Genomic DNA, 22,195 nt, shown 5'->3' with positions numbered 1-22,195 from the left:
ATGGCAGAAAGTGAAAGGCACTTCTCACATGGCAGCAGACAAGAGAAGAGAGCTTGTGCAGGGAAACTCCCGTTTTAAAAACCATCAGATCTCGTGAGACTCATTCACTATCATGAGAACAGTATAGGAAAGATCCACCCCCATAATTCAATCTCTTCCACTGGGTTCCTCCCACGACACATGGAAATTGTGAGAATTACAATTCTAGATGAGATTTGGGTGGGGACACAGCCAAACCATATCAGATGAGGTGCAGAGGATGCCTGGGAGACTGAATCAATGGTTTCCAAAGGATTTAATGCCCTTAAGTCGTTTTTTTTCTCCCAAGGTAGTTTCTTTGAAGTTAAGCAGCATGAGACTTTAAGTTGGTGGATGAAGAACCAGGGAAAGATAGAAGCTGCCTTTTGTATAATGTAGGGCTCAGTTAAGTATTCAAAGTTCCAAGGAGGCGATTCAGGCCCCCATTTCACATCTTTCTTGGTTAGAGAGCAGAGCTCCTATCCATCCCAGGCCCTTCCACTTTGTAGATCAGTTGCTCTATCTTTTGGCAGCTTCATCCAAGATCTATCTTATGAAAACGTTTCATTGTTCAGATCAGGGACCCGGTAGTAAAAATTAACTATAAAATACTTTTTTTTTCTATTATGCAAGTAATTGGTAGCCTTTTAAAAATTGGAAACATAGAGAAAAAAGTTTATTCCTAACAACCAGAGCCTCAGTCGATTAAAATTACTCAGGTTTCTCACTGATGCTACATGCCCATTGAACATCAGCTGGGGACTCTGCCCTGCTTTAGTCTCACTCTGGATCCTGGCTGGCAGACCACAGCTTTTTAGAATATTGTGGCAGAGGAAAAGAGAGCTTTGCAGCATCTCATACTCACATCTCATATTGCTTCTGCAGAAGTGACAGTCACTTTTCCTCCTAACCCTCTAGTCAAAACTTGTAACCACGCCTCCACTTAAAAACAGGTTTGGAAAGTGCAATTCTGCCATGTAGGGAAAGGTATATGAACAGTGGTAAGGGCTACCACACTGGAGAATAGCTCCTTTCATCTGCCTCTCTCTGCAGCCTGTGTCCCTAGTCCATGCGCTCTACTGCCCCAGTGCCCACCACTGCTTGACTCTGCTTTTGTGTGTGTCAGTTCACATTATCAATAAGGACCATGACTGGTAGCTCTATGGATGGAGGACCCTTTTGTATCAGGTGTTGACCCTGTGCCCAAGCAGCAGTGCCTAGAAGAGTGGGGGTGGGTCTGTGGTTCCTATCAGGCTGCAGGAGTTGTGGAGACAGGGAAAGTATTTCTAGGACTCCCATTTGGCCTTTCTGTCTCTACGCATCCTTGGCAATTTCTGCCATCTTGGCTTCTCCTTCTTATCACGTTGGTCCACATACGGAGACAGCGTCTAAGTTTTTTCTGACCAGCTCCTCAGTCCTAGAAAAACCAGACTTGGTTAAGTACCAGAGCATAGAAGGCATTTAGTGCTGCTCTGCTCCCAAGTCATCTATCAGTTTCACTTTAGCCAGTCATGCCTCCTTGGTTACATATGAAGTATCTATATATAACTTCGTATCATGCTTTTTCACATTATATTTTGATTTTTATCGGATCAGAAACCCTAAATCCACAAGCATAACACCAGGTTCACATTTGGGCTTTTTCATTTCTGTAATCAGATGATTAAACGCTAGTTTGTAGTAAGACTTCAATTCAATTCTATTTATCTGTCCAGGCTTAAGGGTTCCTGTTCTTCTTTTTAAGTCATTAAATTGTATCAGACAAGGGAGAAAAACTGTGTGTGGCTTTCCCTAAGGTAAGACAGGCTTAGGGGATATTGAAACTAGGGCAGAGAAATGTTTTCTGTGACCAACCAGTCACGGCAAGGCATAGAAGGAGCAATGACTTATTCATTAGTCCAGAGAGAAGGCCAATCCTTTTCGGGCTGCGTCTGTAGAGAGGCCAGGCTCAAAGGGGAGGAGAGCCGTCTGCAGGCAGCGCCGCCGCGGCCACCTGGAAGCCCAGCAAGTCACCTGAGTCGTGCGGGTGCCTGCGCTGCCAATCTGCAGCGACCCGTCCGCAGCCCCCGGGGGCAGGAACACCAGCCCCGGGACAGGAGGACGTCCTCGGCCCGCTGACTAGGGATCCACCCGCGGGTGCCGCTGAGCCACATCCCCGCAGCGGGCGCCGGAGCCCAGGTACCGCGCGCCACAGCACCTGCCCGGGCGTTCCCGCGCTTGGGGCGGGGCTTCCCGCGTCCCCTTTAAGAGGCCGCGTCACCCGCCCTTGACGTCAGAGTGTCTCTCCGCACGAGCCCGCGTCCTGCTAGGCTCAGCGCCCTCGCGCCCACAGCCCCGGCGGCGGCACGACCAGCGGCGGCCAGGCGAGCGCGCCGCCCCGCTGGGCCCTCCCGTCCCGCCCCGCCGCCTCCCTCCCGCACCGCAGCCGCCAGCGCGGCCTCCTGCACCATGTCGGTGGCCGGGCTTAAGAAGCAGTTCCACAAAGCCACTCAGGTAAGGCGCGTGGCAGGTGCGTCCCGGGGCAGTCCGGGGCGAAGCTGCGAGGGGGGCGCTCGGCGCTGGCCGTCCGGCGGTAGCTTGGGGACCTCGGCAGCGCGCCTCGCCCGCGCCGGCCGCGCCCCGCCTCGCAAGCCAAGGAGGCGGCTGGGGGCATCCCCAGGCTGGGCGTCCGCCCTCGGTTCCCCACCCCCGGCTTGGTGCGCGCTGCCTGCCCGCGGGTCCCCGGCGTCCCGCCTGGTTGCGCCGCTCGCCGCCCCCGCATCACCTCGCGCCCGTGTTGCAGGAAGGGGACCGCGGCTGCACTGCTGCCGCGGCTCGCAGGTGCCCGGGCGGCGCGGCGGGGGATTATGTAAAGTCGCCTTTTCCCGGGTGACCTTGCGGAGTCGGTGCGCCCGGCTGTCCCGGGATGTGTTGGCGTGAGCGGTGGCCGCACTGGGGGTGGCGGCGCGGAGGCCGGAGGTCTGCGCTCCTTTCCCTTCCTCTGTGGTCAGAACCCTCCTTCCCCGCCGCCCGCAGGCTCCAGAGGAACGGAAGGCTGGGGGCTTCCTTTGGAGACTCGCATACATTAACTTTTCCCCGGAGAACTCGGTCGTCAAACTCCTTTGAGGCCAGGACATGACCACAGTCTGCGGGTCTTAAATATTTCCCTTCAGCAACCAAATTGTTGAAGACTTAAAATCATCATGTATTTTAAATCGTTTTTAATGAACATTTGACATCTTGGATGTGCCCATTTTTCTTTATGGGGTTAATAGGTTGTGACTGTAATAAAACTAATTAATTTAGATTCTAATAATTAAAATCATTGGACTCGAAGAATTTTACATAGGGACAATTAAGCGAATACTTATGCTGTGACCTATTTCTTACATAATGTGTGTGATTACTAATTTTTTATCTTTCCGAAACAGGTTCAAATTTACGGGATCTTTAGCTAAGGATTTTGATGACTTACCTCGAAATGTTTTTCATAATTTAGTGTTAAATAGTTTTTCATAGGTTAGCCTTAATTCATGAGCTTTCTCATAATTTCTCGGAAGTAGTGAGGTTTTTCCTGGGCTACCCCAGTGGCAGCCCTGTTATGAACCATATCCAGAAAAGGTGAGGGTTGTGTTTTACAGAACCTTGGTTAACTTAGGGTGACAGATGTAGCGTGAAATTCACATCGTGTGTGTGTTTCCACGCATGTGCATCATCTTCATCACATAGACTTGCCTTTATAGAATCAATTATACCTGTCAACTTAGGAAATCAGGAAAAGTAAGACTATTTAAAAATGTTTCCTAATGTAATTATTTTTGCTTTTCTATTACAATTGGAGTTATCTGTGACCTCTCTGCCAGACATGTTTATGAAAGTGCTTTGTTTGTTGATGTAGTTTGGAAGGCTTCTAATAACTTTATACTGCAAGTTCTTTCGGATTTACAGAACCAAGCGTATGTGCTGCCCAGGAATTCTCTGGAAGGACTTCTTCGATATTACTAACCTTTTTGATTGCTCAATTGGTCACTTCTTTATAGCATACCTCAACAACACTGCGTTTACCAACACGACATCTTTTTTCCACTTTGATTCCAAAGATTTCTTTTGCAAAGCTTAGTGCCCTCAAGGGCAATTAAAAGTCTTGGCTTTGGAGTGGGAAAGGCTAAGGTTTGAATCCTGCCTCTACTGCCTCTGACCTTGAGAGAGTATTTAACTTCTGAATCTGTCCTTGCTAAAGTGATAATTTCCATTTCTCAGGGTTGAGGTGAAGAGAAACGAGTGTGTAGAACACACGTAAAAAGTGTTCAGTAAATGATAATTGTTGACATTAAGGATATTTTTATTAGTATAAAATACTACCCCTTATGCTATGAAGAAGTTACCCAAGCTAGACTTTTTAGTTTTTCCAACTTAAAAAATAATTAGAAGGCTCCATTTCAGCTAAAGCTTGAAGTTCTATGTAGCTCTAAAGTGTAGAAAAAATAATTTGAACTGTGTTAGGAAAGAAATTAAAAGGTTGGAGAAGGTCAGCGTGTGATGCGATACAGTTACTATTTATCACACCGAATCCAAATGCAGAATCACTGCGTCATTGTCATCCTTTTACTGAAAAGCCTTTTATTTGAAAGGTGAAGCAGCACATGATCTCTTATCCATAATTTAGTGTAGCACACTCTTAGAAAGTCTAAGGCACAGGTTACTGTTCTGTGCATATGTATATTTAGGAGAGTGTGTAATATCTGTGTTAATGTTTGCATGTGACAAAAAAATTACAGAAATAGTCCTGTCCTACTTTTTTAGCCATTTTTTTCCATGCAGGTCCGTGAACCTGATGTTATCTACAGAGAAGCTTTAGACCTAGAATTACTTCCTTTTGAGAACTGATGTGCTGGATAATATAGCCGGGGTTTGTTTGTTTGTTTATTTATTTGAGACAGAGTTTCGCTTCTGTCGCCCAGGCTGGAGTGCAATGGCGCGATCTCAGCGTACTGCAACCTCTGCCTCCTGTATTCAGGCAATTCTCTTGCCTCAGCCTCCCGAGTAGCTGGGATTATAGGCATCTGCCACCACACCCATCTAATTTATGTATTTTTAATAGAGACAAGGTTTGAGCCATGTTAACCAGGCTGGTCTTGAACTCCTGACCTCAGGTGATCTGCCCACCTTGATTACAGGCTGAGCCACCGCACCTAGCCCGTAGCCTGGGTTTATAAGTGGAAGGAGTCTGTTCAGGCAAACGTTTCTTTCTATGGAATTGAGCTTTTTTGCTTGTGTTAGTAAGGGATGATATTTATGTTAATAAAAGTATATTGTTTGTACTTGGAATTTCTGATTAAATGTGTTACAACTGTTGTCTTATATTAAAATTGATTATTTCTACCTTGTTGCTGACAGTTATTTTCAATATATTTACAATATGGAGGTAAAAAATGCTTTTGCCGAGTAAAATTTATTAGAGGAGAAAATCCTTTCCGCATGAAAATATATAAAGATACAAAAAATTGATCATCTTATTTTCATATACTTCATTACTTAATTGCTCATAAAGATTATTCTTTTTTACTGTAAAAAAGGGGAAATGATCTTAGTGTTGCTCTTTTAGTGAGTTTTATTCATATTGAGATTTCATTTTACAAAAGTCACGTCAATTTTTTTTCACTTGCTTTAAACTGGCAGCAACTTAGTTAAAAATAGCTGTTTCCAGTGAACATGAAGCTCCTACAAAATCTGTACTTTAAAAAATTCACTCTATCGTGCATATGATGTGTACACATTTGGCTTTATAATAACATCTAAAAGTCTATTATAAAGTAAAATATATTAGGTCATTTTATGATTTTGCTGGAGCTGCTATAACAAAGTACTACAAACTGAGTGGTTTCAACAGCAGAAATGTATTGTTTCCCACTCCTTGAGATAAGCACACTTGAAGTCTGAGACCAAAGTGCCAGTAGAGCCATGAGCCCTCTGAAGTATGAGACAGGATCTGTTCCAGGCTGCTTTCTTAGCTCTTGTGCTTTGTTGGGAATCTTTGGGCTTCCTTGGCTTGTAGATACGTCACCTTGGTCTCTGCCTTCACGTTCACATGACATTCTCCCTGTGTGTGTCTCAGTGTCCAAATTTCCCCATTTTGTAAGGACCTCAGTCATATAGGGTTGGGCAAGACCATCCTACTCCCAGTATGAGTTTATCTTAAATAATTACATCTGCAATGCCCAGCCGGGTGCGGTGGCTCACGCCTGTAATCCCAGTACTTTGGGAGGCTGAGGCAGGCGGATCACGAGGTCAGGAGATCGAGACCATCCTGGCTAACACAGTGAAACCCCATCTCTACTAAAAATACAAAAAATTAGCCGGGTGTGGTGGCGGGCACCTGTAGTCCCAGCTACTCAGGAGGCTGAGGCCGGAGAATGGCGTGAACCCGGAGGGCAGAGCTTGCAGTGAGCTGAGATCGCGCCACTGCACTGCAGCATGGGCAACAGAGTGAGACTCCCTCTCAAAAAAAAGAAAAAATTACATCTGCAATGCCCCTATTTCCAAATAAGGTTGTATTCTGAGCTATTGTAATTAGGACTTTAATATGAATTTTGGGAGGAGCACAGTTCAATCCATAAGTCATTATTTGCATAAAAGGATTAACCACACTATTCTATATTTGATTCAACATCTAAGAGGACAATTCAGCCTGTAAATAACGTATAATTTTCTATTGCATCAAAAAGATATACTTTCTTCTTTTTTAATGAGTTGGTTAGTATATTGCTAAGGTCTGATTGTGTCCCCCTAAAATATATGTGTTGAAGCTTGACTGCCAATGTGACAGTATTAAGAAATGGGGCCTTTAGGAGGTGACTAAGTCATGAGAGCACTCATGATTGAGTCATGAATGGGATTAGTGCTCTCTGAAAAGAGGTTGAAAGGGTCACCCTGTCCCCTTCCACCGTGTGAAGGTTTAGCAACAAGGTACCATCTTTGAAGCAGAGGGTGGGCACACACCAGGCACAGATCTGCCAGTGCCTTCATCTTGGACTCCTAGCCTCCCAAACTGTGAGAAGCAAATTTATGTTATTTATAAATTACCCCATCTAAGGTATTTTGTTAGTAACCTGAACAGACTAAGACAGAAATATACCTATAATAAACTGTGTTTTCTGATTTTTTTAAATGATAAAATTAATTTGGGTAGTCTGGGTTTTATGATACAGTCTGGTATGTGCTTATTTGTCACACTTGGATTCCATAACTGGGAAAATTTCATTATGTTTGTGTTCTATGTCTTTTTGTTTTACCTAATTTCCTCATTGAGAATGCTGTATTTTATTTAGATGCTTTGCTCAGGAGACCATTACATAAATCTTTTCATGCATTTGTTGATTTGGTGAAATGTTAAACTTGCTAAGATATTGGATTAAATAGCTAATTAGTTGTGACTTTATATCAGTGAGGTTTTCAGTTTTTTAATTGCCTCTAATCAGTCAACTCTCTGCTGCCTTTAAAATCTTGGCTGTGGCTTGTTGCTTGACCCAGGATTTCTACACCCGTACCCTTTCAGATTCCTAGCCAGTAGTCTCTAATAGGCTGCAAGGGGCCTATATATTTTATAAAATTATAAGTCACATTTTATACACGCATTTTTCTGAGGGAGAATGTCCTTAGTCTATCACCACATTCTTAGATAAATTCCTAATTGCTGCCTCTCCCTCCCCGCAAAAAGTAAAAATACGGTGGGGTGTGGTGGCTCACTCCTATAATCCCAACACTTTGGGAGGCCAAGGCAGGTGGATCACTTGAGGTCAGGAGTTCAAAACCGGCTTGACCAGTGCAGTGAAACCTCGTCTCTACTAAAAATACAAAAAGATTAGCCAGGCGTGGTGGCAGATGCCTGTAATCCCAGCTACCCAGGAGGCTGAGGCAGGAGAATTGCCTAAACCCAGGAGGCGGAGGTTGCAGTGAGCCAGGATGGTGCCACTGCACTCCAGCCTGGGCAATAGAGTGAGACTCCATCTCAAAAATAAATAAATCAATAAATTCATCATGTCATCAGGAGAAAGTGAGTGTTTCTTACAATACCATCACTCCAGTTCTGTTACTGGGCTTTAGGATGCCTGATCAAAATGCAGCCTTCTCTGCATTAATTTTAGCAGCAATCAAATATAAAAAACCTTTCCAGAGGTGTCAGGATTGAATGAGATAATGCTTGTGAGAGTGCCATGCTTGCATAATAAGGATCACTTGAACCATGTAAAACAAAATGTTAATGAGCTTGAAGTCATCGATACGATGATACACTGGCACATGGGCCTGTGGGGTATATGAAAAGAAAGTGGTGACTGAAAATGATTTCCCTTTAGACTGAGAGTCCTCTTGATTGAAGTTTGTGTTGTTGAAACAGTTGTATTTTTGCAGGCTTTTTTCCCGTAGTGATTCTTTAATGTTTTAAATTGAGTTTATATGAATTTTGGTTTCAGTCTACTTGGAAAATTTTAAAGTAGCCTGCAAATTAATAAGAAGTGCCCTAAAAAATGGCAAGACTTGGTTGGGGCAAATGGTGACTGTTTTGAGACAGATGTCATGGTGGAAGGGAGAGGTTTAATATTCAGTGGAGGGGAGCTGAAGCTTGCAGAGCAAATTCCATTCTGCCAAGCTTCTTGTGCTGCATACAGAGTCTCAGGGTGTCAAGCAACCCGAGGGCTTTCTTCAGAGGAGTAGCTTAAGGCAGCGGAGAGAGAAGGGCAGCACACACTGACGAATGAATAATGAGAATTAGGTGAGGAGATGGAGTTTAGGAACTGCTTCAAACTTTAAGGTGGATTCCTGGTGGGCCTTTCTAGGGATGGGCAATTCTTCTGAATTTAAGGCCAGATAGGGGAGATGCTAAGTGGGTAAGAAGTCAGTGGATTTTTTGGCCTCCTTTTTTCTCTTTTTGTTCTTTTACTCCTTTGTCCTGTATTCTTTTAGGTAATGGTCAGTGAGGTGTAGCCACAAGAGGGGACACAGGAGAGGCTCAAGAAAACAGAGTTTATTATACTCACAGGTCTTAGAATGACAGTATCACTGTATAGGAGGATAGGAGGGGGACACACGTCGGGTGTAGGTAACAGCTCTGAGAGCAGGATCAGCTAAGCAGATGGGAAACAGGTGGGAGCAGAGAGAGCAAGGACTGTGAGCCAGTGCCTTTACTAGTGGTCTCGGTGCAGTTCACAGGAAAAGGTGGGGGGGGATTTCACTGGTGCATTTTGGTGCATTTGGTGCATTTGCATTGGTGCATTGGTAGGTCGTGGTCAAAAGAAGACAGAGAGGTGAACTTGTGGTACGGGCCAACCTTATCAAACTTGTGCACCTGGTTACCTGGGTAGGGTGTTCACAGTTAGTGTATGTGGGAAGGAATGTTGAGACAGCAGTAGACAAACTATGAAGTTTTGAACCTTTGTAATACAACCCTTCTCAGTGTTTTTGGTTTAGAATTTCTTTGTTTCCATAATCACTTAAGGAGCCCAAAAGCTTAAGAATGATGCACATGGTATCTGATGGATAATAAAGACTAAAAAGAGAGCTATAACTATACTTATTAAAATGCCATGATTGTGAGACCCTGCTAAGTCTTTTGCGTTCTGCCAGCAAAATATTTTCATGCTGTACTAAATCATTAGCTGATGACAAATGCTTCAGGAAATAACTTCACTATTTATGAAGGTTTTACATTTAGTACAACTTCTAAATGCCAAATATGATGTTGTAGTTGCTCTACCCTAATCTCCCTCCCCACCGGGTCAAATTGTATATAGTAGGGATGAATATGGAGAAGCTGTCAGTAATACTTGTGAAGAACCCACAGCTCCACGGAGGTTTGCTTGGGTGCTTAGGACACTGAAGGAGCTCTAGGCAGTGTTTTCTGGATCCTTTTGAATTATGATATATACAAAAAATAGAAATATCTTTTTCATAGTTCAAACTAACCTTTCCCCATAGATATTAATGGAAACAGTTTTATAATACTGAGAAATATCTCAATATCAAGGTATATATTAGTCTGTTCTCATGCTGCTAATAAAGACATACCAGAGACTGGGTAATTTATAAAGGAAAGAGGTTTAATTGACTCACAGTTCTGCATGGCTGGGGAGGTCTCAGGAAACTTACAATCGTGGTGGAAGGGGGATCAAAAATGGCCTTCACATGACGGCAGTGTGGAGAAGTACAGAGCAAAGCGGGGGGAAGCCCCTTATAACACCTTCAGATCTCGTGAGAATTCACTCACTATCATGAGGACAGCATGGAGGTAACCACCCCCATGATTCAGTTACCTCCCACCAGGTCCCTCCCATGACACATGGGGATTATGGGAACTACAGTTTAAGATGAGATTTGGGTGGGGACACAGCCAAACCGTACCACAGAGTAACGCTTGAAAGAAACATAAAGCAGATAGTCAGCCTATGCTTTTAAATGTATGGGAAATCAGCTGGATGTGGTGGCTCATGCCTGCAATCCCAGCACTTTGGGAGGCTGAGGCAGGCAGGTCACTTGAGGAGTTTGAGACCAGCTTGGCCAACATGGCAAAACCTCGTCTCTACTGAAAAAACAAAAATTAGCCAGGCGTGGTGGTGTGCATCTGTAATCCTAGCCACTCAGGAGGCTGAGGCAGGAGAATTGCTTGTGCCTGGGAGGTGGAGGCTACAGTGAGCCAAGATCATGCCATTGCACTCCAGCCTGGGCAACAGAGCGAGACTGTCTCAAACAAAACAAAACAAAAAAAACTAAAACAAAACAAAAAAACAGGAAATAATGTCCACAGTGAACGATCCCAGTGAGGAAAGGAAAGAAGGGGAGTCAGGACAGTTATTGTCTGTAATAATGATGGCATCCTGTAGGGGGCATCGTGAAGTCCCCTTCCTGCCGGTAGAGGAAGTTCCTTGGTTTTGCAATCTGGCTTTGCAATCTGGGAATAACTCTTTTGTTCTTTCTTGTATATATTTGGCCAGGTCTAAGGAGGGTGAGAAGAAATGTGCCCTCTTTGGGAACAGCATAACTTTTTCAGTCAACTTCCTGTTTATTTAAATTTGGGGACTGTTTTACAGTCACAGGCTTTTAACTACCCATGGTTGATTTGAGTAATGAAATTTCTTCAGAAACTTACTAGGCTTCTGGCCAAGTGCTGTAGCTTATGCCTGTAATCCCAGCACTTTGTGAGGCTGAGGTGGGGAGATCACTTGAGGCCAGGGGTTCAAGACCAGCCTGGCCATCATGGTGAAGCCCCTTCTCTACTAAAACTACAAAAATTAGCCAGGCATGGTGGCCTATGCCTGTAGTCCCAGCTACTCAGGAGGCTGAGGCACGAGAATTGTTTGAACCTGGGAGGCGAAAGTTGCAGTGAGCCAGATGGTACCACTGCACTCCAGCCTGAGCAATAGAGTGAGTCACTGTCTCAAAAAAACTAAAAGCAAAAAACAGAAAAACTTCAACTTAATAGGCTTCCGATCTGTTTTCTTCTTGTCAGTTTCATTTGCCAATTTCGATGATGGAAATTCTTTTTTCGACCTAATTTTCAACCAGTAGACTTGGTTGTGTTACTCTGAACTTAGCAAGAGGGCCTGATACTTTGGCTTAGCCGAGAAGTCTTAATGGTACTTTGTTGCTCAAAGTCTTTTTCATTTATATTTCCCGTTATTTGCTTCAGGGACTCAGGATAACCCTGGATGGGTTCTGCCATCTGTAACACATGGTTTTCAAGGTTGCCAGAGGGAAAGAGTATGTTTGAACAAGCATAGGAGATATCCATAAGCCAGGCCTGGAAGAGGAATATGGTAGACAGAACGCTATGAATGTTGGTGACTCTTGCTGTTGTGTACTCTCCTCCCCTTTGAGTGTGGGTGCAATGTTCAATTTGAAAAGATGTTATTCCTGATATTTTAACTTTATAAGACAAAAGGGAGATTATATGATTGGACTTAATCTAATCTCATGAGCCCTTTAAAAGCAGGATATTTTCTCTGGCTGGTAGCAGAAGGAAAAATCAGACAGACTGGAAGTATGAGCAGGACTGGACATGCTGTTGTTGCTTTAAAGAGGGAGGGGCCATGTGAGTAGTAATGCAGTAGCCTCTAGGAGCAGAGATCAGCTCTTGAATGATGACCACCTAGGAAAATAAGGACCTTAGACCCACAGCCTTAAATAACTGGACTCTGCCAAGAATCTGAGGGGAAGGGAATTCTTCCCCCCAGCTTCCAGATAAGAGCCCAGTCTAGCCAACACCTTGATTTTGGCCGTGTGAGGCCCTAAACAGGGAACTCAGTTAAGCAGGCCCAGACTTCTAATTTATAGAATTATAAGATAATAAATGGGTATTGTTTTAAGCTGCTAAATTTGTGGTAATTTGTTATACAACAGCTGAAAACGAAGAGAAGGAATAGTTCCTTCTGTTTATGTTTGGTTGGCTGGAACTTGTAACATGGTCCCTCTGTGGGCCTTGTTAAGCCTTTTCTCTAAGAGAAAAGGAAGAGGACAAGTGTAGCCTAGCTGTGTGCCCAGGATGTAAAAGTGGGTTTTTGGTTAAAAAGCTAGCAGTTTTGCCATTACCTTGCCTATAATTAATTAATTGTGTGTCTGTATATTAATCTATTTGTGAGCTTGTAAGTGTATGTATATGTGCATATGTACCTACACAACATACATATGCATGTATGAATTTTAAGTCTAGTTTGCTGAATAAGTCTTTTCTTAATACCTAAGGCTCAATATGTTCCATGTGCCTTTTGAAACAACGTTTCACTCTGTCACCCAGACTGGAGTGTAATAGCACGATCACATCTCACTGCAGCCTCAATCCCCTGGGCCCAAGCAATCTTCCCACCTCCGCCTCCGGAGGCATGTGCCTCTATGCCTGGCCCGTATGCCTTTTTAATATATTTTATATTTTATAGATTTTTTCCTACAGTGCTTGGGCTTTTTGATATTTAGATGTTTTTCTTTGATGAGGCACAAGTTTATTTCTGTGGTCCCTGATCAGTTTTTTGCTTTGTTTTGTTTTTTTTTTGCGGATCAGTTTTAAACAATGGCACTGTTCAGTACTTGCTGAGTGGTGCCTTAGCTTGGTGGACTGGTGGAAGAGTGACAACTTCACTAACCTTGGAATAGGGGCACTACAGATCTGCAAAGAAGTTTCTGAATTCTTAGTCTCTGACAGTGTGGCAGGGATTTCAGTGAGAGTAGAGGAGTTGACTGTTAACCCTGCATCTGTTTTTGTGCTTGGGGAAGGCTGACACCAACACAGACAGTTAAATGCCCTTACCTAGTACAGGCACATCAGATGGCTACATGGTACTTTGAAGTGGTTCATTATGTTGTTGAGGATTGCAGATTTGTGTAACACACTTGAAGTGTGTTGTGGTGTAAACAGCAGGGGTGAGGGTGGTCGTGGGCCCCGTAGCATGTGGGCCATTGTCTGTGATGTGTTAACCCCATGCTCTTTGATGTGATTCATGGATCCTTAGCCCTGAATGGTTTTCTAGGTACATGTGGTAGACGATGCCAGACACAATTTGGAAGGCATGAGGTCTGGCATCCTGAGATATATTTTAGGGACTTGGTGTCAGTTGAACAGCTTGGCCAGGGAGAGAATAGTGAGGCCTGATTTTGTATCTGAGTGGTAAGTAACCTGAAGGAGAAGTGTCCTATAGAAATTGATTACAGGGTAGACACACCTCACACTTCTGTTGTCATTTTCTGCATATGCTGCTCACTGAGGTGACCCTAATGTGCTTCTTTCTGTTGAGTTAATGTTGTGTACAGTGGCTTGTTGGTTGAATTTATACCATTCATTATTTTAAGTGCTTATTTACTGCTTAAGTGGCTGCATCTGGGCAAGAAGGACCTACAAACCCTTTACTGTGGCCATCGCACATCATCATCCTATAATTTACTGGATAAAGGAAGTGTTTTCTGGAGGTGTTCGTCAATACTGTAGTTAAGAGTTTACTGATTAATATTAATAGCCTGTTGTCCAGAGATCTTCTACTTCTTATGATCAACCTTGCACTTAAGTTCTATTTCCCATTTCACTTTTTAATTAAGTTTAACAAACAGTGAAATTGTTGTCCCTTGTTCTCTTTTCCATTCATCTCATCCATTATGCTCTATGTATTTTGGGCCATTTGAAGCTCATAAATATAAAATCTTTGGATTTTTCACCTTTTGGTCATCGTATTCACCTTAAACCCAGTCCAGATTTTCCAGAGATATTTATAGTGCTCATCATCCCGGTGTTCTAGACATGGAAAGCTCCTTTTTCCTAGCTCCGAGAAAAGCTAGAACGTCATTCTTTACGCAACTTACGTTGTTCAGAAGATATTTTTGTGATCATTAAGATGCATTTAGTTCATTTTTGCTTTATTTTGTTTTTGAGACAGGGTCTCACTCTGTCGCAGTGGCGTAATCACGAATCACTGCAGCCTCGTCCTCCCAGGCTGAATCCTCCCTCCTCAGCCTTCCAGGTAACTGGGACTATAGGCTCACATCACTACTCCTGGCTAATTTTTTTGTATTTTTCATAGAGACAGGGTCTTGCTACATTGCCAAGGCTGGTCTTGCACTCCTACTCAAGTGATATGCATTCCTCGGCCTCCCAAAGTGCTGGGGTTACAGGCATGAGCCATTGTGACTGGCTAACATTTAATTCACTTTTTACAAGCTCTTTCAGCTACTTTCTTTGTCTGAAGACATACACATTTAAAGCATTTTGATACATTTTCACCAAAAAAAATCACCTTACATAAAAGGACATGTCTTAAACAGAAAGCTTATCATAAAATCTCTATATCAATTGTTTTCCTAAATTGATGACTGTTACCTCTTCTCCTTTTATGAAGCAGTGAGTTATACTGACTGGCTTGCCCTTTATAATATCTAAATTACCTAAATTCTTAGTGTTGTCACCCCTCCAGTGACCGCCAAAAAAGGTCAACAGGTCAGGGGTAAATTAGCATTTATGCAGGAATGGGGGTTGCAACCTGGCTAGCAGTCAGGGATTGCACCACTCGAGAAGGGCAAGGGGGCTATTTATAAGAACTTATTTAGATTATGTAAGTTGCTTGTCATGTTGTTTCATTGGTGTATTAAACAGAGAAGTCTTTGATCAGTAGTAGAAGGGTACATTTGCATCAGTCAGGAAAAACCTATATTCAGAGTGTTTGTAAAGATTAGGACCAGTTTTACTTGTATTGTGTAGTGTTGAGAGCACGGTTGTTTGTGAAGGAATGTTTTTCACAGTTCCTTTTTGGGTCTCAAAGTTCATCAGCAGTTTAACGTGGAGTCAGTAGCCCAAGATGGAGTTACTGATGTAAAGCCTGGAACATTGCTAAGCTCATACTGTCCAATAAAACTGTGTCTAGTGGTCGCTGCTGTGAGTGACCCGGGTGAACATAGGCATTTTCCGTAGGCTCCTTCCATATATGGTAGAATAATTTGACTGTTTCCTAAGTGTATCATTCAGTTGTATCTTTACGACATTTTGTCGATCTGTGTTCGTGTTTACTGACTATATTAGGGTTCTCCAGCAAAACAGAACCAACGTGATGTATAGATATATGAGAGGGATTTACTATGGGAATTGGCTCATGTGATTATGGAGACTAAATCCTGCAGTATGCTTTCTGCAAGCTGGAGAACCAGGAAAGCCGGTGGTGTAATACAGTCCCAGTCGAAAGGCCTGAGGACCTGAGGAGCTGCTGGTGTAAGCGCCAACCCCAAAGGCCCAAGAATCTGGAGTTCTGATGTCCAAGGGCAGGAGAAGATGGAAGTCTTGCTTAAGAAGAGAGAGCAAATTTGCTTTTTGCTCTTCCCAGGCCCTCAAGTGATTGGATGTCTGCTGCCCTCAGATCTTCTTTGCTCAGTCTACTGATTCAGATGCTAATATCTTCTGGAAATACCCTGGCAGACACACACAGAAATATTTTACCAGCTATCTGGGTATCGCTTAACCCAGTTAAGTTGACACATAAAATTAATAATCACACTGACATAATTTAAAACTGAATCATTGTATCATTTTCATAAATGGAAAAATCACGATCAATTATCATATAAAACAAAATTAAGTCCTGGATACTCTTGCCTGAGTAAATCTGTGAGCTTGAGGTTTATTCTGGCTTTGTTAAAACAGGAGATTAACAAATAAACAAGTAGTAGATATTCTAACAATACCCTGAGATTTCCTCCTTCACTAAATTAGAATGGAAGAAGAATAAAACGGATATTTTAATTTGGGGATTCAGTGTTCTTAAGGACCGTGATATTGTGAAATATGTATTTTGTCTCCCTGTTTCCTCACAGAAAAAAACTTCTAAAACCCATGGGATCACCAGAGTGGTAACTGTCTTTTCTCTGCTATGAGATGACCGGTGGCTGGGGACTCCTATAGCTTCAGGTTGGGGGCCATTCACCAGAAAGACCAATGTATGCTTAGAGGGTTGGGACTTTCAGCTCCACCCTCCAGCCTCCTTAGAGGGGAAAGGGGGTGAAGGTTAAGTGTATCACCAAAGGCCAGTGATTTAATCAGTCATGCCTACGTAATGAAGCTTCCATAAAAATCCAACATCACAGGGTTTGGGAGGATTTTCACCCAGCTGAACATGTGGCGGTTCCTGAAGGAGGGTATGCCTGGAAAGGTTATGGAAGCTTCAGGCTGCTTCTCCCATACCTCAGCCTATGCATCTCTTCCATTTGACTGTTCATCTGTATCCTTTGTAATACCTTTCTAATAAATGGCTAAACGTAAGTAAGTGTTTCCCTGAGTTCCGTGAGCTGCTTTGGCAAATTAGTTGAACCACTGGAGGAGGTTGTGGGAACCCTGATTTATAGCTGGTAGGTTAGAAGCACAGGACTGTGCTTGTGACTGGCATCTGAAGCCAGTTGTGGTACTGAGCCCTCACCCTGTGGGATCTGACACTATCTCCAAGTAGTGTCAGAATTGAATTGAATTGGAGGACACCCAGCTGCTGTCCAGTGGGGAATCATCTGTGGAATGGGTTGCTGGTAGGGAGAAATCCCCACACATTTTGATGACCAGAGGTCACAGAAATAGTCTCTGCTGGGTATTCTGAGATATATATAATAGGAGAAACTGAGTTTGTTTTTTTCCTACATCCTTACAAGGACACAAGTCTGTACCAGCTGTCTTGTTCAAAACATGGCCCTTCCCATACATAATTTGACTATGGAAATGGTTGACCTTTTTCTGACTACCAAGGAGTTTGCTGGCCATACCGGGGTATTTAATTGTATTTTAGAAAAAGGAAGGTCATTTGTTTAGAGCAGCACTGAGTCATCTGTTCTGTGCCTGATGTTCAGAAAGGAGGTAGACATGTTCTTTAAGGGAAGCTCTTGAGATAATTTAGAAAACGGTGCAGCAGCATCCATCATCAGGCTGTGTGGCACAAGATCAATAGGAGCCCAGAATTAGAAGCTCAGAGACTTCAGATCTCCTACTTTTCCCCTTCTGAGCACTTGCGAGACCCCAGGCCAGTCACTAGTCATTTGATCTCAACTTCTTCCTCCTCACACCCACATTTTCTCGGTTGCACAGCTGAGGTAATGTGGTCCTGGGCATGATTTTAGGTTCTGACATTTTATGCTTCTGGTCTTGTTCCCCTCTGGTTCATTATCTAGTGTGGCTATAGTGACTTTTCTAAAGAGCAAATCCAGCATTGTTCTTCTTCTTGAAACTCTTCAGTGGCTCCTTACGGCTCCCAGGATAAGTTCCTCTGAAGTCCTGTTCAGGAGTCTGAAGTGTCATCTGTGTCCTGCTCAGTGATGTACTCTCCTCTCACGCTCGAAATGTACTCTGAGCTGTAGCTGTGCTAGCTATCATGACATCTCGCAATTCTACCATACAATGTTCCTTGCCTTTCAAGCCTTCCCACCATGCTCTTCCCTCTCTGTGGAAATTCCCTTCCTTCCACTTTGTATTTGATTAATCACTACTTTAATTTATCAGCTTGATATTTTCTCAGAGAGGTTACCCTTCCCTCATTTAGTGTGGGTTAAATGTCCTTCTATGTGCAATGAAAATTGCGTGTTGTGGGAGAGGAACAACACACACCAGGGTCTGTGGGGCAGTGGTGGGAGAGCATCAGGACAAATAGCTAATGCATATGGGGCTTAAAATCTAGGTGACAGGCTGATAAGTGCACCAAACCACCATGGCATATGTATACCTATGTAAGAAACCTGCACGTTCTGCACATGTATCCTGGAACTTAAAACAAAAATTAAAAAAAATTGCCTGTTGTACCTCTGTGAAGTGTAGTGCTTGGCCTACTGCTGTACAAGTACCAGTCTCCTTGATGGTATCCTCTAGGGTGGGTGTAAAGAGAGGGCCCCTGCCTTTCTATACTTCATTTTGTTGCCAGTTCCTAGCCTGTAGTGGGCATTTAATTGATAGTTGTTGAATGAATATGTAGTTCCTGTTTCTTTCTGTTGATCCTTATGTATATTTAAAAGGGGGTCCTATGCATATATTTTTGATGTATTCATTTCTGCTTAAAATACATCACAGATTTCTAAAAGTGAATGTAGAATTTAAAGCACACCCTTATAAAATTGTAAGTCTGTAAGTTTAAAATAAACTTCCTTCATTGTACAGATGGCTAGCCTAGGTACTATTTTAACTCATTTTTTACAGCAACCCTATGGACACTATTGTCCCTATTTTACAGATGAGGAAGCTGAAGCACAGAGGTAGTTATACAGCTTCAGTGGCAGAGTCAGGATTGAAACCACACCACCTGGTTTCAGAGCCAGTAACTGCCTGTAGTTTTTAACCATGAGTCCTATTGTCATCTTAAACATCAAACCAGGACACATCTAAAAGATCTTAGCAATCACCAAGAAGAAGATATGAACACTTTAGTAGAAAAATTAGGCAAAAATATGGAAAGGCAGTATTTGAAAGAACAAGTGGCCAAGATACGAATGCAAAAATCAAGGAAATCAAACAGCAGTATCTGACATTTTTCATTGTTTAGATTGGCAGAGATGAAAAGGATAATAACATGCTGGGTTAGCAAGAGTGTGAGAACATGAGTCCCCGTTTATGGTGGGAGTGTAAATTGTTAAAACACTTCTGGAGATCAGTAGTTCTTTTCCCTGTAATTCTATTTTTAGGAAACTATTCACAGAAAATAAATGTATAAGTATATACAACTTATAAGTATGTACAAGATTGTTCACTGTAGTAATTATTGTGGTGAAAAATTGTAAACAGCCTAAATAAATAAGGGATAAGGAAGTAAATCTGTATGTCAATATTGTGAAATCTCTACAGTTGTTTTATCTATAGGGCAATATTTATTGCAGTAGGGAAACATTCATGATTATTCCCCAAATGAAAAAAGCCGGCCATAAAGCAGATATGTAATATATAGTAAGCCTGATATTGTAAAAATATAGCCATGATAGTAGCCAAAATGCACTGAGAATTTATAGACCAGGCACTATGCTATATTGTTACAGTAAGATTATTTTTTAAATGAACATTTGAACAGTGATTATTTCTGGTCAGTGGGTTTAAGAGTGAGCAGTTAGTGTTTCTACATTTTCTTTCTTATCTTTGGTAATTTGATCTATTACAAAAATTTCTTTCCACTTCATCATCTTTACTTGTAACCCCGCTTTCTCAGGATAAGTTGAAAACAAGGAGTCAAATAATTTTAGGAACCATCACGGGGACTAGGAGCAAACCTAGTTTCTAGCCAAGTTCTAGAACTATAAATAGATGTCAGTTTGTTTCATTAGGCATTTAGCTTAAAACTATGGGAACACCTGCCCTGCCCTCCATAGAACCCTGAATTAAGTTGTGCTGCTGGGGTTTCTTCTGAATGCATGGCTACTTTTCTGTTTTCACCAAGGAGAAGTGTACGAACATTATAAATAAGTAGCTGCTAATGACTTTTGCTGGCATTTCTTTTAAATGAAGATTTTTTTTCAGTTCCTAGTCTTATCCCTAGGAAAAGTAGTGTCATAGCATTGACACTGTTTTTTTCGTAAAGGGAAAGAGGGCAGCTAAGACATGTATAGTGTATTGGAGTGCACCTGTAAGATGTTCTTGGTAATTTGGTGTGGGCTGTTCAGCCTCATTCTCCAGCCCTTAGGCCAGGAGTCTCCAGGGCATCTGTCACTTCTTAGCTTCTCAGCAAAAAGCCTGTAGGCAGTGCCACTCTAGCAAAACAAACAAGCAAACAAAAAATGAAGTGAGGGAGTGATACCTGAGAAGATAGGAGACATTCCCAGTGATCCCTGTTGAACTTGAATGCAGAACATTGTTAACAGTCTTTGGCAGGCTTCTACTTTGAAGACGAAAATACAAAGTTTAGGAAACCATAAATGATAATATATTCTTCTCACCAACCCAAACAAAATAGATCAAAATGGAAAAAACACTACTGTGAAACACAGCCTCAGTAATGAGATGGGCAGGCCACTTTTGCCTTTCTCCCAGAGAGGACACGTCTAGCAAGATCCACCGGACTGCTGATGGTGGCAGATTGCTGGGCACAAGCATGCCTTTATGGAAGGTCTGGCTTTCTCTAGGAACTGCCACGCTTTGATGGCTTCAATGGCAAGTGCTTCGACCCCTGAGATAAATAATTTCTGTGAAATCATTTCTAGAGTAAAGCTTACTTTTCCAGCCTCTGCAGCATCTTGTGATGTTTCTGGGGACAATATTAACTTGTAAGTTGAGAAACAGTTGAGACTGCTTCAAGAGATTTGTTTTATTGTGTGGTAATCTGCTGAAGCATGTACCAAATTGATGTTTTTATTTGCTGCAAAACCTCAGGTTTTGGTCCTTTTAAAGTAGTTTCAGATATCAACATTTAAAAATAATTAGCCAGGCACGGTGGCTCATGCCTGTAATCCCAGCACTTTGGGAGGCTGAGGCGGGTAGATCACTTGAGTTCAGGAGTTCAAAGCCAGCCTGACCAACATGGTGAAACCCCGTCTCTACTAAAATACAAAACAATTAGCTGTGCGTGGTGGCACACGCCTGTAATCCCAGCTACTCGGGAGGCCGAGGCAGGAGAATCGCTTGAACCCAGGCGGTGGAGGTTGCAGTGAGCCAAGATCATGACACCGCACTCCAGCCTGGGCAGACAGAGTGATACTCAGTCTCAAAAAAAAAAAAAAAGAAAAAAAAATTACTATGTAACAATGGTTTTTGAATGAAGGTAGATGTAGCATAATGGAACTTTGTTACTTATGTATTCTGTATTATGTATTATGTGCTTCTTAGGTGGTTCTCTTAAGAGTGAGGGTTTTACAAGATGCTTCTTTCATAATTGGACACTACTTGTAGAAAGTGAGCTGTGAGTTTGTTTGATTTGTATGTTTTTCTTACCAGATTATGGCACTATCCATTAATGAGCTACTCTGTAAATTATTTGGATTAAGAAACTCTCCCTGGAGAGTTGCAAGGGCCTGCCTGATCTGACCCTGGCCTCTCCACCCTGATTGAGGGCCAGTTTCCCTGCTCTCTATTCTCTGGTCATCCATTTGTTACAAACAGTAGGCATTCATCCATTACCTGCCAGGCTCTGTGCCGAGTTTTAGGTATAGAGAGATGCATAAAATACTCATTCCCTGCCACCATGGAACTGGCAGTATAGTGTGGGAGACAGGCCAATGATTATGCATATATGTAATTAGAATTTGTCACAGGTGCAACAAAGAGCAATGCAAGGGCACTCTCACGTGGAGGTCATACCTGACATTCTGTTGTGGAGAGAGACCATGTTCTTTTCAGTATGTAGAAAGGTTAAGGTTGTCTGTGAGGTACAGCTGGGGAAGCTCTCATCAGCTGGCATCATTCAAAAAGTGAACAGGGTACTACTATTTGTACATAAAAAAGAGCAGGCTATGGTTTCACAGGCACTTTAGATTCTTATTCAGAGAGGATAGCTTTGAGGATAAGGAACTACTTCTCATGTCTTACTGAAGATAGGGTCATGGAACATCTCCAGCTGGAATAGTTTCTGTTAAATAAGATTGTATGATATGATTTTACATCATTATCTTTCTTACCAGAGACCATAACTCTGTCTCACAGAAATGTGTGGTCATGGAGTGTTTCCCTGAGGTTGTGTCTTTAAACTGAGAAATTGAGGCTGAGAAGAAACCAGGCCTTTGCAGAGCTGCTGGCAAGGGG

At 42.6% G+C, this 22,195-nt stretch overlaps 1 protein-coding gene across 1 annotated transcript in view; it reads left to right on the top strand.

Moving 5' to 3' along the window:
* Positions 1-1,941: 1,941 nt before the first annotated feature.
* SH3GL2 (SH3 domain containing GRB2 like 2, endophilin A1) overlaps positions 1,942-22,195 on the top strand; it is a 228,259-nt gene continuing 208,005 nt past the window's right edge. The window contains exon 1 of the mRNA XM_025359842.1: positions 1,942-2,511. Within this exon, the coding sequence (XP_025215627.1) occupies positions 2,467-2,511 (45 nt within the window). The 5' untranslated portion in view covers positions 1,942-2,466. The remainder of the gene's footprint in view (positions 2,512-22,195) is intronic.

The sequence above is a fragment of the Theropithecus gelada genome, chromosome 15 (genome assembly GCF_003255815.1).
Source record: "Theropithecus gelada isolate Dixy chromosome 15, Tgel_1.0, whole genome shotgun sequence".
In the NCBI taxonomy this organism is placed as follows: domain Eukaryota; kingdom Metazoa; phylum Chordata; class Mammalia; order Primates; family Cercopithecidae; genus Theropithecus; species Theropithecus gelada.
Note: the sequence above shows the minus strand (reverse complement) of the source record. Positions and strands in the feature narration are given on the sequence as shown.